The 13,047-nt window shown below is 57.1% G+C and overlaps 1 protein-coding gene across 1 annotated transcript; it reads right to left on the bottom strand.

Moving 5' to 3' along the window:
• Positions 1-6,615: 6,615 nt before the first annotated feature.
• Positions 6,616-11,970, bottom strand: PTGES2 (prostaglandin E synthase 2). Its single transcript, XM_063082036.1, has 7 exons — positions 11,661-11,970; positions 10,261-10,458; positions 9,460-9,518; positions 9,004-9,153; positions 8,534-8,734; positions 8,058-8,175; positions 6,616-7,280 (listed from the first exon to the last, which is right to left on the bottom strand). The coding sequence occupies exons 1-7, from the start codon at positions 11,928-11,930 to the stop codon at positions 7,152-7,154; spliced, it is 1,125 nt and encodes a 374-aa protein (XP_062938106.1). The 5' UTR covers positions 11,931-11,970; the 3' UTR covers positions 6,616-7,151.
• Between the last annotated feature and the right edge of the window lie 1,077 nt (positions 11,971-13,047).

The following is a 13,047-nucleotide window of genomic DNA, read 5'->3' as shown; positions in this document are numbered from 1 at the left end:
CCTGCTCCACAGTGAGCTGTGTGACCTTGAGCAAGTCACACGACCTCTCTGAGCCTGTTTGCTTGTCCATTAGTTGAGGAGAATAAGACTTGCCTGGGAGGGCTGTGGGAAAGTTACAAAGAGACAGGAAACGGGAGGCAGCTGGGCCTTAATCACCAGTTCCTTCTCCAAACACACAGTAATTCCCGGCTTAATCCTTTTTGGGTCTGGAATCTCAAGCATCTGAGAGGAAATCCGTAGCCAGCCCAGGCGCCTCTGGTGCTGTGCGCCCTGGCGATCCTCCCCATGCCATTTATTGAACGCCAGCCGGGCTGCACACGTGGGCCTCGCTTGGCCCTCAGCAATTCTAGGAGGGGCTGAGCCATGTCCCTATTTTACAGATGAGTAGGCCAAGTCTCCAGGAGGGGAAAGGGCTTGCCCAGGGTCTCAAATGCAGGTCAGCAGACCCCTGACTGGCATGCCACATACAAGATTAGGTGGGCTCCATGGGGGGCTGCCTACTGGGAGGCCTGGGAGGCAAGGGCTGCTGTCCGCACCAGGCCCAGCAGGCTGGAGCCATGCCACAGCCCACCCATGGGACCCTCACCAAGTCAGATGTTCCTGAGGGACAGGCACTCCTTGCCTCGCCTTGGGCAGGTGTCTGCCTCCCTGGCTCCAGAAGGCCATAGAAAACCTGGGGAATGTTAGGCAGGCCTGGGCTTGAATCCTGGCTCCTGGCGGTGTGATCGTGGATCAGTCTTCTGTCTCTCTGAGCCTCGGTTTCCTCACTAGCAAGATGGGTACGACACCCTCCTTACAGCTCAGCAGGGAAGGGACTTGTCTGGGTTCATACAAAGGGGAAATGCGAAGCTGAGACTCAGACCAGCAGTGTTGACTCTGAAGCCCTGTTCTTAACTGTGGCTGGCTGCTGGGCCGCCCACAATCCAGATTTCACCAGTCTGAGCCGGTTGGAATGCAGGGCAAGGGTGGGAAGAGCAGGAGCCAGTGTGCTGGCCCAGCTGCCCAGGCGCGGACCTTGGTCCCTGCCTCCAGGGCCAAGGCAGCAGCAGCAGCGTGGCTGGGGGGGAGGCGCCAGCCAGAGGGCAGAGGCTGGAGCTGAGCCAGAAGGAACAGGAAACCCATCCTGCAGGTGAGGAAACTGAGGCCAGAGAGGGCCCAGGGCCTGCCCCAGCCCCCTGAGAGGCAAGATAACCCCGGGCTCCTGCTCTCAGCTTCCCGGAACATGGGGCTGACTGGGGGACAGCTACAAGGAAACGAGCTCTCATGGTCACTGGCTATCGCCTGTCAGCACAGCCCCTGCGGCCCAGGAGGACCATTATCTCCCCACAGCAGTTGCTGCAGTTCATGAGACAGGGAGTGGCCACGTCATCAGTGTACCCCCAACCCAAGAGCCCAGTCCCCACCCCTCATTTTACAGATGAGGAAACTGACAGACTGGAAACCTGGGGACTCACCCAGGTCACCAAGCCCCCTGCAGCCACCACTCTTCCCTGTCTACACTTGCTTCAATCACTTCTTTTAGTGTCCTAGGGCTGCTGCTACAAATGACCACAAAGTTGGTGACTTAAAACAACACAAATGTAATCTCTTACAGTTCTGGAGGCCAGAAGTCCAAACTCAGTGTTCCTGGGCTGAAACCAAGGTGTCTGCAGGGCTGCCTCCTTCAGGAGGGAATCGGGTTCCTCGTGTCTTCCGGCCTCTGGAGGCGGCTGTGTCCTTGGCCCATGGTCCCCTCCCCACATCTCCAGCCTCCGCGTGTCCTCTCATCTCCTCTCTGCACCCAGTCTCCCTCTGCCTCCATCTTCTAAGGACATTTGTGATGATATTTAGGGCCCACCTGGGTAACTCCCCATTTCAAAATCACTAACACATCTACAAATTCCCTTTACCACATAAGGTAGCCCTCAAAGGTTCTGGGGATTAGAACCTGGATATATTTGGGGCCACGAGTCAGCCCACCATGCTGTTCCCTCACCACACGTGCTGTTCCCTGTCAGACACTTGAACCCCTCAAAATTCTTCCTATGGGCCGGCCCGTGGCTCACTCGGGAGAGTGTGGTGCTGATAACACCAAGACCACGGGTTCAGATCCCTATATAGGGATGGCCGGTTAGCTCACTTGGGAGAGCGTGGTGCTGACAACACCAAGTCAAGGGTTAAAATCCCCTTACCGGTCATCTTTAAAAAAAAAAAAAAAAAAATTCTTCCCATGCAACTGGTTAAATAAATTTGGGAATAGTCCTACAATGGAGCTTGGCATACATACTGTGGAATACTACACAATTGCTGTGGACTGGATGTCCCCCTGAGCTCATTGAGTCTTAGTCCCCACTGTGACAGTGTTGATTAAGAGGGTGGTAAATTCTGTTATACTTGAAAGGTGGGGCCTTGGAGAGGTAATTGGATTGTGAGGACTCTGCCCTTATATTTATTTATTTTTTTTGTCGTTTTTTCGTGACCGGCACTCAGCCAGTGAGTACACCAGTCAGTCCTATATAGGATCCGAACCCGCGGCGGGAGCGTCGCCGCGCTGCCAGCGCAGCACTCTACCAAGTGCGCCAGGGGCTCGGCCCAGGACTCTGCCCTTATAAATGGATTGATCTATTCTTGGAGTAAAGGGAGTGGTTCTGGTGACTTTTTTTTTTTTTTTGCCTTTTTTTTTTTTTTTTTTTTTGTCTTTTTCATGACCGGCACTCAGCCAGTGAGTGCACCGGCCAGTCCTATATAGGATCCGAACCCGCGGCGGGAGCGTTGCCGCGCTCCCAGCGCCGCACTCTCCCGAGTGCGCCACAGGCTCGGCCCTTTTTTTGCCTTTTTTGTGACCGGCACTCAGCCAGTGAGTGCACAGGCCATTCCTACATAGGATCCGAACCGGCGGCTGAAGCGTCACCACGCTCCCAGCGCCGCACTCTCCCGAGTGCGCCAGGGGCCCGGCCCTCTGGTGACTTTTAAAAGGAGAGTGAATGAGGTTAGTCTCTCTCTTGCTCTGCCATCTGCCATGTGACCCTGACTTGCTGAATAGAGTCAGTCACCAGCAAGAACAAAGCCCTCACCAGATGTGTTCCCTGGACTTTGGACTTCTCAGCCTCTGAAACTGCAAGCAATAAATACTGTTTCTTTACAAATTACCCAGTTTCAGGAATTCTGTTATAAGAACAGAAACAGACTAATACAACAATCATTAGAAACAGTGGGAGCGAGCAGCTTCTGACCCAGGATATGTACATGTTCCCAGGATATGATCCCACCATATGATGCAAACTTTTATTTTTAAGAAAGAGAAACTTATCTAGAGAGAGGAGCAAGATGACATTGTGATTAAGATCACAGAAACTAACGCCAAGAGGTCTGGCTTCAAATCCTGGCCTCTGATACTTACTAGCTGTGCCACACTGGGCAAGTCACTTAACCTGTCTGGTACCTCAGTTTCCTCATTTGTAAATAGGAATATTTGTACCTAGCTCATAGGGATGTTGTAAGGATTAAATCAGGTAACATCTGTAAAGTGCTTGAAATAGTACCTGCCCAAAATAGGCCCCATTTAACTGTTAAATATATAAGTATAGATTTCTTAGATATTAAATGTACTATGTATATTAAGAATATGGTATGTTAAATATATATGTGTGCACTATACATAAGCTACATAAAAAATAACCTAGAAGGCTAGACTCTAGACATGTTAAAAGTGGCTGTATCTCTGGGTGGTGGGACTGTGAATAATTGGTATCATCTTTTTGCTCATCTGCAATTTCTATTTATGTACAAGAAACATTCATTATTTGCATAATTAAAATGAAATTTAAAAAAATTTTTTTTTTTTAAAGATGACTGGTAAGGGGATCTTAACCCTTGACTTGGTGTCAGCACCACACTCTCCCAAGTGAGCCGGGCCGGCCCTTTGAAATTTAAAATCTTAACAAACAGAAAACAAACCAGAATCCTCCCCATGGGCTCACTTGCTCCAGGGAGGAGAGATCTTGCTGTTCTCAGGACTCTCCATTCTTATTTCCTGGAGCTATTGACCCTGAACTCTGGAAGCTGGGTGGGGAACACAGCAGAAAGTGTATTCTGAGAACAGACAGCAGATCCACCGATGTATTCAAACGCCCCTTGAACATTGACTCTGTGTATCCTTGTCTAAAACGCCTTCCCATTCCTGACCTCACCAACCCCATGGAGGTTTACTGATGTATTTCACAGGAAGGATGGGGTTTGCTGAAGGTCAGAGGTCAGTGGCAGGGTCCCAAACTCAGGCCTTCTGCCACCATCAAGATCACAGAGGACTTGCCACGACGTGAGCATGACAAAGATGGGTAGGGGGCTTCTGGCTTGGGGCCCTTTCCCCTGAGAGGAGTGGTGTTTCCTCCCCGCTCATCTTCAGATCCCTACACGCTAAACCCATTTTACAGATGGGCAGATAGAGTCCCTGGAAAATGAAGGCTGCCTAGAGATTCAATCCTGGAATTGGCCACAAGGTGGCAGCACCAGGCTTTTTTTCCCATCTCCTCCAGGACTTTGCAGACTCTCACGCCCTCTGGTGGCTTGGGAAAAACACACCGAGAGGCCTGACCAAGAAACGTTTGGGGATTTGGGGAAACTGAGGCAGGGTTGTCACCTCTTGCTGAAGGGATACTCGGAGGAAGAAGCTGGGCCCAGGTCATGCCTCATGGTGGCCTCAGGCTGAGTGGCCATTTTCCAGCCCCAGCCACAGGGAACAGTTGTGGCTAGTACAGTCCTTGGATTTTCATCAGGTGCCCACTCAGTGGAGGAGCACGCAGGCTCCTCCCCACCTGCAGCAGCCGCAGGGAAAGAGCCCCAGACAGGAGTCAGGCTCCTATTCCTGGCGTGGCTCAGCACCAACTTATCACCTTCTGGGAAGTAGGGAGACAGAAGAAAACATTGTCTCAGAGCCTGTGAAGCCAAGAAAAAGGAAGATATCTGGTAGCCAGAGCCTGGCCTGCACCCGGGACCTGCTAAGACCAGGGCCTCAGGGGGAGGCAAGGCTGGAGCCACAATCGCTGGGCTGAACAGGAGGGGCAGAAAGCGCAAGGAGCATAAGGTGGGGTGTGGGCAGGGGGACCCTACCCCACCACAGCATCACAGACAGAAAGTGGACAGCTGGGCACATCACATGCTCTTTGGGGGAATTTGGGGCTGAGACAGAGAGACAAGTTGGTCTCCTTGTGCTGCTGGAAAGGTAGCAAGTAACAACCCAGGGAGGGCCTGAGGGTGGCAGGAAAAGCCTATCTGTGAAGAGAAGGGAAAATGAAAGTTGGGGAGCAGGGATGGAGGGTACAGGGATGCAGGTTGAAGAGTGCACGGATGGAGGGGTGAAGGGTGCAGGGTGCAAGGATGGAGGGGTGAAGGGTGCAGAGATAGAGAGTACAGGGATGCAGGATGAAGGATGGAGAGACAGAGGGTGCAGAGATGGAGTGAGGGCCCTCCCTTGGCACTGTGGCATTCCAGGCTTAGTTCCTGTCCTGCTGAGGGTGGCTCTAAGTCCACAGGCCACCCCAGTCCCTGGAGAAAAGGCTCCACAGGACCCAAGTCCTGACCAGTGAAGCGGGAATAGCATTTTGGACACAGAAGTGGCTCTGGAGCCCCCTACACCTATTGATCCCTCCATGGGGGCCTCCATGGCTCCTCATACCACAGACAGGCCTGGCATCTCTCCTTCCTTCTGCAGCCCCGAGTGCCGGGCGCTCACACTCCTGGGGGTCATGCAGGGCACCTGATGAGTGGGCTCGGTGCATCCGAGCAGCACAGCACTCTGCAGCTGTCAAGAACCAGCCAGCGCAACACGAGCTGACCAGCAGCGATGTCCATGGCAGGGAAGAGAACAAGGTGGGTGGCAGGCCCGCCCTGCAGGAGAAACTGAGGCTACAACTCCACCCATAATGCTGTCTGCCTCCAGTGCACCGACACACACTCCTGCCTTATCTGAATGTTAGTTATGACAAGGAACATAATTATTTTGGTTTCGAAAGTTTAAAATTTTTAAACTTTTCCAAGAGGGCCTAGGAGGTTTCCCAGTCACCCCTAATTGGGAGCAGCCAGTGGGAGGCGCTTGGCTCTCTGGCCGCCTGCCTGGCCTCTGGAGGACTGCTCAGCTCTAGAAGGCACAGAGCCAGCTTCTCCCTACAGACCCCATACCAGCCGGGGACTGGAGCCCAGGCGGCCACCCCGGCCAGAGCGGCCCTGTCAGGGCACTGTGCTTTCTGCAGCTTGAACAACCCTGGCCCCCTGACCGGGAGCCCCTGCTCTGAACTGGGCATCCTTCCATGCACATGACCTTCATCTTATCACCAAACTCACAACTTTCTCATGATGCGGAACTACTATTATGTCCATTTGACAGATAAGGAAACCAAGGCTGGGAGAGGGGAGACACTGCCAAGTCCCACAGTGAGGGGCAGACCCAGACCTGCACCCCATAGATTATGTGACAGTGCCTGCTAGGCCCTTCCCCCACAGCTTCCACTGAGTGAGCAGTGGACAAACAGTGGTTACCGCCAGGGCTGGCATGGCCTTGCCCCGAAGGCTTCCTTGCTGCTAGGCACACGTGGCACTCACCACACAGACCTTGGCGACAACACCAGGCAGCACACGGGGAGCAGCAAACCTTTCCTTTATTGCAAACCGGAGTGACCCAGGCCTGGGGGTGCTTGGGAAGAGCTGGAGTAGGGGGAGCCAGGACGGGGCTCTCCCTAAAACAAACTGTCTCATTGCTCTTGTCAAGGGCGGGGGTCCACTCCAGTCCCCCACACAGGGTGTAGCCATAGGGCAGCCATCGAGAGCCTAGGAGGAAGGCTGAAGAGCAGGGAGGACCAGGACAAGGGAGGGGATCAGGGCCGGGGTCAGCACCCGGGGACTGGTATGGGAGTGGGGGCAGAGGGGGAAGGAGCAGGTAGACCCTCCCTAACCCCTTGGGGGTTATGAACGGAAACTGAGCCTGGGCCTCATCCCCAGCCTCCCAGGGCCCTAGCAGGTGTTCAGTGTTAGAAGGGAGAGGCCTGGGGGCGTGGACAAGAGGCAGAATGATCCTCCCCGCCCACACACACACAGCATCGCCAGGTGCTGGCCCAGTGGTCGTTGTCCATGGCAGCTGGCATCTTCTGCCACCTTCCCCCTGCTCAGGGTGGGGATGCTCAGTGTGCTGGGGGGGCCTCCGCGATGGCCCTCTCCACCCGCAGGTACCAAGGCTGGATGTGCGTGTGCCGCATCAGGTCCTCGAAGGCCTCCAGGCCCTCCATCACTCGCAGCACGCCGTACACCGCCTAGGGTGGGTAATGGGACTGTCACTGCAGCTGGACCCAGACGGGGGCACCAAGGCTGCAGAGGGTGCATCCAGACCTGCCTCATCCTCTGCCAGCTGGGTGCCCTGTGGCCTGGCACCTCCCGAGAGCTCGTGACCCACTGAAACGCTAGCTTTGCACATGGGGCTTTGAATGAAGCCTGTGGAAGGGCTGTAGGTTCTGTCTACCTGGTACCCCCACCTCTTTTCTGAGAAACAATCCCCCTCCCGAGTTTCCTTGGGGAAAATGCCCTCCTCTACAATCAGGTCCTGAGATTTGGGGAGAAGAGACCCCAACACCAAGAGCCAGGCCACCTTGGCTGCAGAATGGCTTCGAGGATGGGCATCGAAGCCAGGCCAATGAGATACTGCCCAGGACTTCTGGCAGGTGGAAGCCTGGAGCCCTGGACCCAGACCTGCCTGAGGCTGAAGCCAGCTCAGATGAAAGTGGTGCTGAGGTGGTGACAGGGACAGCCTGGGTGCCAATAATGCCACTCAGGCCTCTGGATCCAGCCAGGCCTGAAGCCCACCCCTTCCCTGAATTTGTCAGTTATGTGAAGCAAGACAGTTCCCTATAGCTGGTTTTTTCCCCTAAGCCACTCTGAGTTGGGATTCTATCCTGACAACAGATGAAGGCAGGCTCCTCTGCGGACTGGGGGAGCTGCGACAGGTAGGCATTGCCTGGGCCTTCCCCTCAAAAATCCCCCACCCCAAGGCCAGGCCCCTCAGTCTGGGCACCACCCACCACCACCGCACTCACCAGATCAGCGAGGTTTGGCTTCTGGCCCCCCATGAAGGGCCGGTCTTTGCCCACAGCTGCTACCCACTTGTTGGCGGCCTCGTAGAGGTCCTCACGCACATCATCCTGGAGGTGGTGCCTGGGGCAGGGGTGGGGGAGTGCATCAGAGGGATGCCCACCCCCCAGCCTAGGGGGACGGTGGGGCCTCCTTTGGGAAGAGAAATAAGGCCTGGTGGCCAGGGTGGCACCCAGGTGAGGGCATGGCACCCATATAGAGACCTCAGTGAGCATCTGCCCTAGTGTGGGGACCATGGTTCAGGAAGGGTAAGAGACGCCCAAGGAGAGAGGCACAGAGGAGGCACAAGGCAGGGCCCAGGCTCCTGGACATTAAGGCCAGTGCTGCTGCCCCGGCGTGGGGGAGGCCATCAGGAGTCTGGGTCTGAGTCTGGCTCATCTAGGTGATCTACACACATGTGCATGCACACACGCGCCGTCACCTGCTCTTGAGTCGCTTGCTGATGAGGTACATGGCAGCTGCGCCCATGTACTTGGCCATGGTGCCCTCCACGGCCCCGAACTTGCCCTCGCGGACAATGTAGTCAAAGGAGGCCAGGGCCTCGGCCGGCGTGCGGTAAACGTTGGGGGAGATCAGGTGAACCAGCCAGTCGTCCGCCCACTGCCGCCACTTCATCTCCTCCCTGCAGGTGCGGGAAGGACAGAGAGAGGTGGCCAGGTGGACTTGCTATGCCAGGGCCTGGGGTGTGCTGGGGGCAGATCCCTTCTCTAAATCAACCACTGTGTGGATGGGAAGCCGGAGCCTGAGCAGAGAGGTCTTTACTGACGTTCCATCCAGCTGTGGCTCGACCCCAGCTCCTCATGCTGTCCCGTGCTGCTCCCCACTTCCAGCGTCTCGCTCAGCCTGGTCCCACCCTCACCACCGCCCCAGGCCCACCCCAGCCCCACTCACGTCCTCGCCTCCTTCCCGCCATACATTTGCTGGGCCTCCTTCTCATCTAGCATGAGCCAGTACTTGTTGCAGAACTCGGTCACCTCCTTGCCCTGGTCATTCATGGCCTTCATGGGTGGGTAGTAGGTGATGATCTCTTCCAGGGGCTGCCTTCGAGAGAGATCCAGAGTCTCACCCCAACTCCTTCCTCCTGTCCACCTTGGCTGACCAACCCACAAAGGCTCTCCACCCTTTTGCAGCAAGAGGGATTTGGGGTAGACATCAGGAGCACCTCACTGACAGAGAGAGATGTGCGGAGGCGAGGAAGGTGGGGTTCTCAGAGTAGGACACCCATGGCCCATTCTGGAAATCTAAGCAGCAGCCCCACCCTGCTTCCACACAGGAACACAGGTGAACTCCCTGGAGACAGAAGGGACAAAATGCAGTGCCCGCCCGAGCCTCCAAGGGGCTCCTTACCCCGACACCAGATAAGTCTTGAGGGCGCTGATGATGACAGAGGAGTCATTCAGCTGTTGCTGGAAGAGAAGAGGTTGGTATAGATCAGAGGTTCTGACGCCGCACACAGATCACAGCAGATTTTAATACCAGTGCCCCAGGCATTCCGAGGTAATGGGTCACTGGGGCCTGGGCACTGTTTATCCATTCCTGGGGGCTGTCCCCTAAAACTGACACCCACTGAGTCTCCCCTCCCTGCCCACAGGGCACCCATCCTGAGTGAGGGAGACCCAAGTGTGACTAATGGGGAGGAAGGCAAGGGGAGGCTTCGGGTCTGGGTCCAGCCCACTCAGCCATCTGGCCTCCCAGGCACCGGGAAGGACAGGGTGGTCTGCAGAAGCTACATACTAGGTGTTCAGCACAGTGCCAGGCATCTCATACCTCCTGTTCCTACAACCCAGAGTATGGTCCCTTCCTGACTGATGAAGAAGCAAGCCCAGAAAGGCTAAGTGACTTGCCCCAAGTCACACAGCTAGTGGGTGGCAGTCACACCTGAACGCAGACCACCCTGATTTCAGAATCCACATTGTTAAGGTCTATGGTTCTCTGCTTCCCTTAGACCCGGACGGTGTTTGGTGTCGGCAGGGAAGAAAGAGAGTATACATTTATTGAGCATCTACTGTACACCTGCTACTTTCCCCTCATAATTAATCCTCAGTAGAGGCCCAGGGATCACAAGTTCCTTCCAGGACTGCAGAGCAAGGCCAGATTCGGGGGCACTCCAGGACAGAGGGAGGTTGGGGGTGGTTCCCTGAGGCTCACCGAGCTATCTCCTTCCTGAACCACCACGATGGGCACCTTCCTGTAGGAGGAGAATTTGATCTCTGCCCTGCGCACAGGGTTCACCTCCACCACTTGGTAGGGCAGGGCGTGGAAGTCGAGGAAGGCGCGGACCTTGCTGCAAAAGGGACATGTCTTATACTGGTACAGGGTCAGCTGCAGGCGGCTGGACAGGGATAGCTGAAGGGGACAGAGAGAGGGAGGGGACGTCTGAGGCCTGGTACCCTCAAACCCAGGCCCTGCCCCCAAACATGTTTCCCGGGGGAATCTTGAGATGACCCTGAGAACATCAGGAAGAATGGGGGTTGGGAGGTAATAGGGAGAAACAGAGGCACTGGGACAACCTAGCTTCAAGGCCCCAGCTAGCACTCTACCCAGGGCAGGAGGCCTGGGTCTGAGAGTCTGTGCAGGAGGAATCTTCCAGTCTCTGTTCAACACTAGCCAGACACCTCTCCTCTCCCTCCAGTCCTATGGGGACACCAGATAGCCCCAGGTTGCATTCCCCAAGATGCAGACAATAGTTTCAACTCACTGTGCTCACCCTCCTCTGATCTCAGGGTGGTGGGCAGAGCTGGGCTACCACCTAGGCTAGCACTGGCCACAGTGGGGTCTATCTGAGATCTCCAAGGGGGAGGGTTATATCCGGGCCATGCGCCTGGATCTGGCATGCTCTGCAGGAAAGTCCCCCGGGTGAGCTGGCTGCATGTTCGTGTAGACCACCCCCTCAGTGTTCAGATGGGAAGCTTTGAAGGACTGTGGAGGTGGGCAGGGAGACACAGGGCACCCCACTCCCCTTTCACCCACCCGGGTTCTCCTGCATCCTGGAAAGGGACACCTGTTGCGGGGAGAGAGGGGCGGGCAGAGAAGGGCTGTGACGGTGCAGGGTGTAAAGTGTCTCAAGGGCAGCTGGGCCACCACCTGGCTGGGGGACACCTCCCTGCCCCTCCCTGTTTCCAGGCCTGGAGTCTAAGGGTGATCAGTTCCATAAAAATGCTACTGCTGCTGCTGCTGCTGCTAAACACACAGCTTTAGGATTTGGGGGCTGGGGGGAGGGAACGACAAAACGATTGGAAAGTGGTAGTAATTCATGAGAGGATTTCCATTTTCTGTTACCTCCGAAACTTTCAGTAAAGAAAAAAATGTCTCCCTAAAACACGTTAGAAAAACGATATTAGGAGAAATACAACAATTCTAGGGAGCGGATATCAGCGGCACCCCCATTTGACAGATGAGGACGCTGCGGGCTCAGAGAATTAACACCAAGTCATTCGCCCAAGGTCACGAGCGCGCGTAGGAGGCGACTCCTGACCTCGCGGGGTCCCAGGAGTCCCAAGGTTGGTGCTCATCCCAGCGCCCCCATCCACCGCCCGGCCAGGCCTTACCTGCGCGGCTGAGAGCTCGGCGCGGAGGTCCTGGGCGCGCAGGTGCCACCGCGCCGTGTGGTACAGCCCCAGGGCGCCCCCGAGGGCCAGCGCCGCCGCCCCCAGCAGCCGCGGGCTCCCTTTGCGGGCAGAGATAGCGGGGCCCGAGCCGCCCGCCGCCCCTGCGAAGTCGGCCCGGCTCTGCGCTGGGAGAAGTGGCCGGGAGCGGCCGCCCAGCCTGCAGGCCAGGGCGCACCGGCCGGGCCCCAGCACCCGCGCCGCCAGGGCCATGGTCGCTCCGCCGGCGCCGCGGGCGGGCGCGCGAAACCAAGACGGCCGAGGCTCGGTCGCCTCTTAAAGGGCCTGGTCGTGGGCGCCCACGGGTTGCCTAGGGTGACAGTGACGCCGAGCGGGGACCTGCAACTCTCTAGGCGCCCGGATCCGAAACACCCGCCAGAGCCTCAGAAACACAACCGGGGATGTTTGGAAGTCAACCAACGTCCATGTTCATGTTTGGAGCTTCTCGATGTCCACGTGTAAGGGGTCGCGCTGTGACCCGGCCGAGTGCAGAGAACACCCGCGTGCTACCCCCGCTCGGCCACTCAACTCGCCGCGTGGCTCTGAGCCGTGTGGCCGTCTGGAATACGTGATTAGTCACTTCTACTTCATGCAACAATTTGAAAAGAATTGAGACCTTCCGAGTGTCGGGAAAGGGCCACGATTTCGGGTCGACCAAGACCGCGGAACACGCCCGACGCGGTCCCCAGTTGGTGGGCTGCAGCGACACCGGCTCAGCCTGCCCTCCCGCACCGCCGTATGCTTCCTGCTTGACAAGAACCATGAAATTTTCCTGAACCCAAAGAGGGCCTCGGAAACCACGTGTCTCAGGTTTCACCCGAGCCGAGCAGCCGGCCGGACGCCCGGAAGTCCCCAAGGACAGGACCGGGCGGAGTGTGCGTCCTGGGCTGCCCAGCCCGCTGCCCGCCTCGCTCGCCCTGGCCGAGTGCCCGCCCGAGCCTCCACCTTCCCGGCTCCTCCGCGGGCAGCCCCGGGACGGCCCCGCCCAGCGGCCGGAGCGGGGCGGGGCTCGAGGAGTGGGCGGGGACCTGCGGGCTCCAGCCGCTCAGCCGCGCCCTCTGCCGGCCCGCCTTTCCCGCTCCACGTTCCGTCCACGAACCCCACCTTTCGCCCGGCCCTTGCAGTGCCCGAACCCACAATGTCGGGCCCCAACGGGGACCTGGGCATGCCGGTGGAGACGGGAGCGGAAGGCGAGGACGACGGCTTCGGGGAAGCAGGTGACCCGGGGGGCTGCTGAAGCGACCTTTGCTTTTCCAGGGGTGCCCTCCAGGGAAGGGGAATCGGGGCCGGGAGGGGGGCTTGGAAGGGACCGAAGACTCCTCCCCAACCT

The sequence above is a fragment of the Cynocephalus volans genome, chromosome 17, assembly GCF_027409185.1.
Source record: "Cynocephalus volans isolate mCynVol1 chromosome 17, mCynVol1.pri, whole genome shotgun sequence".
NCBI classification, from domain to species: Eukaryota; Metazoa; Chordata; class Mammalia; order Dermoptera; family Cynocephalidae; genus Cynocephalus; species Cynocephalus volans.
Note: the sequence above shows the minus strand (reverse complement) of the source record. Positions and strands in the feature narration are given on the sequence as shown.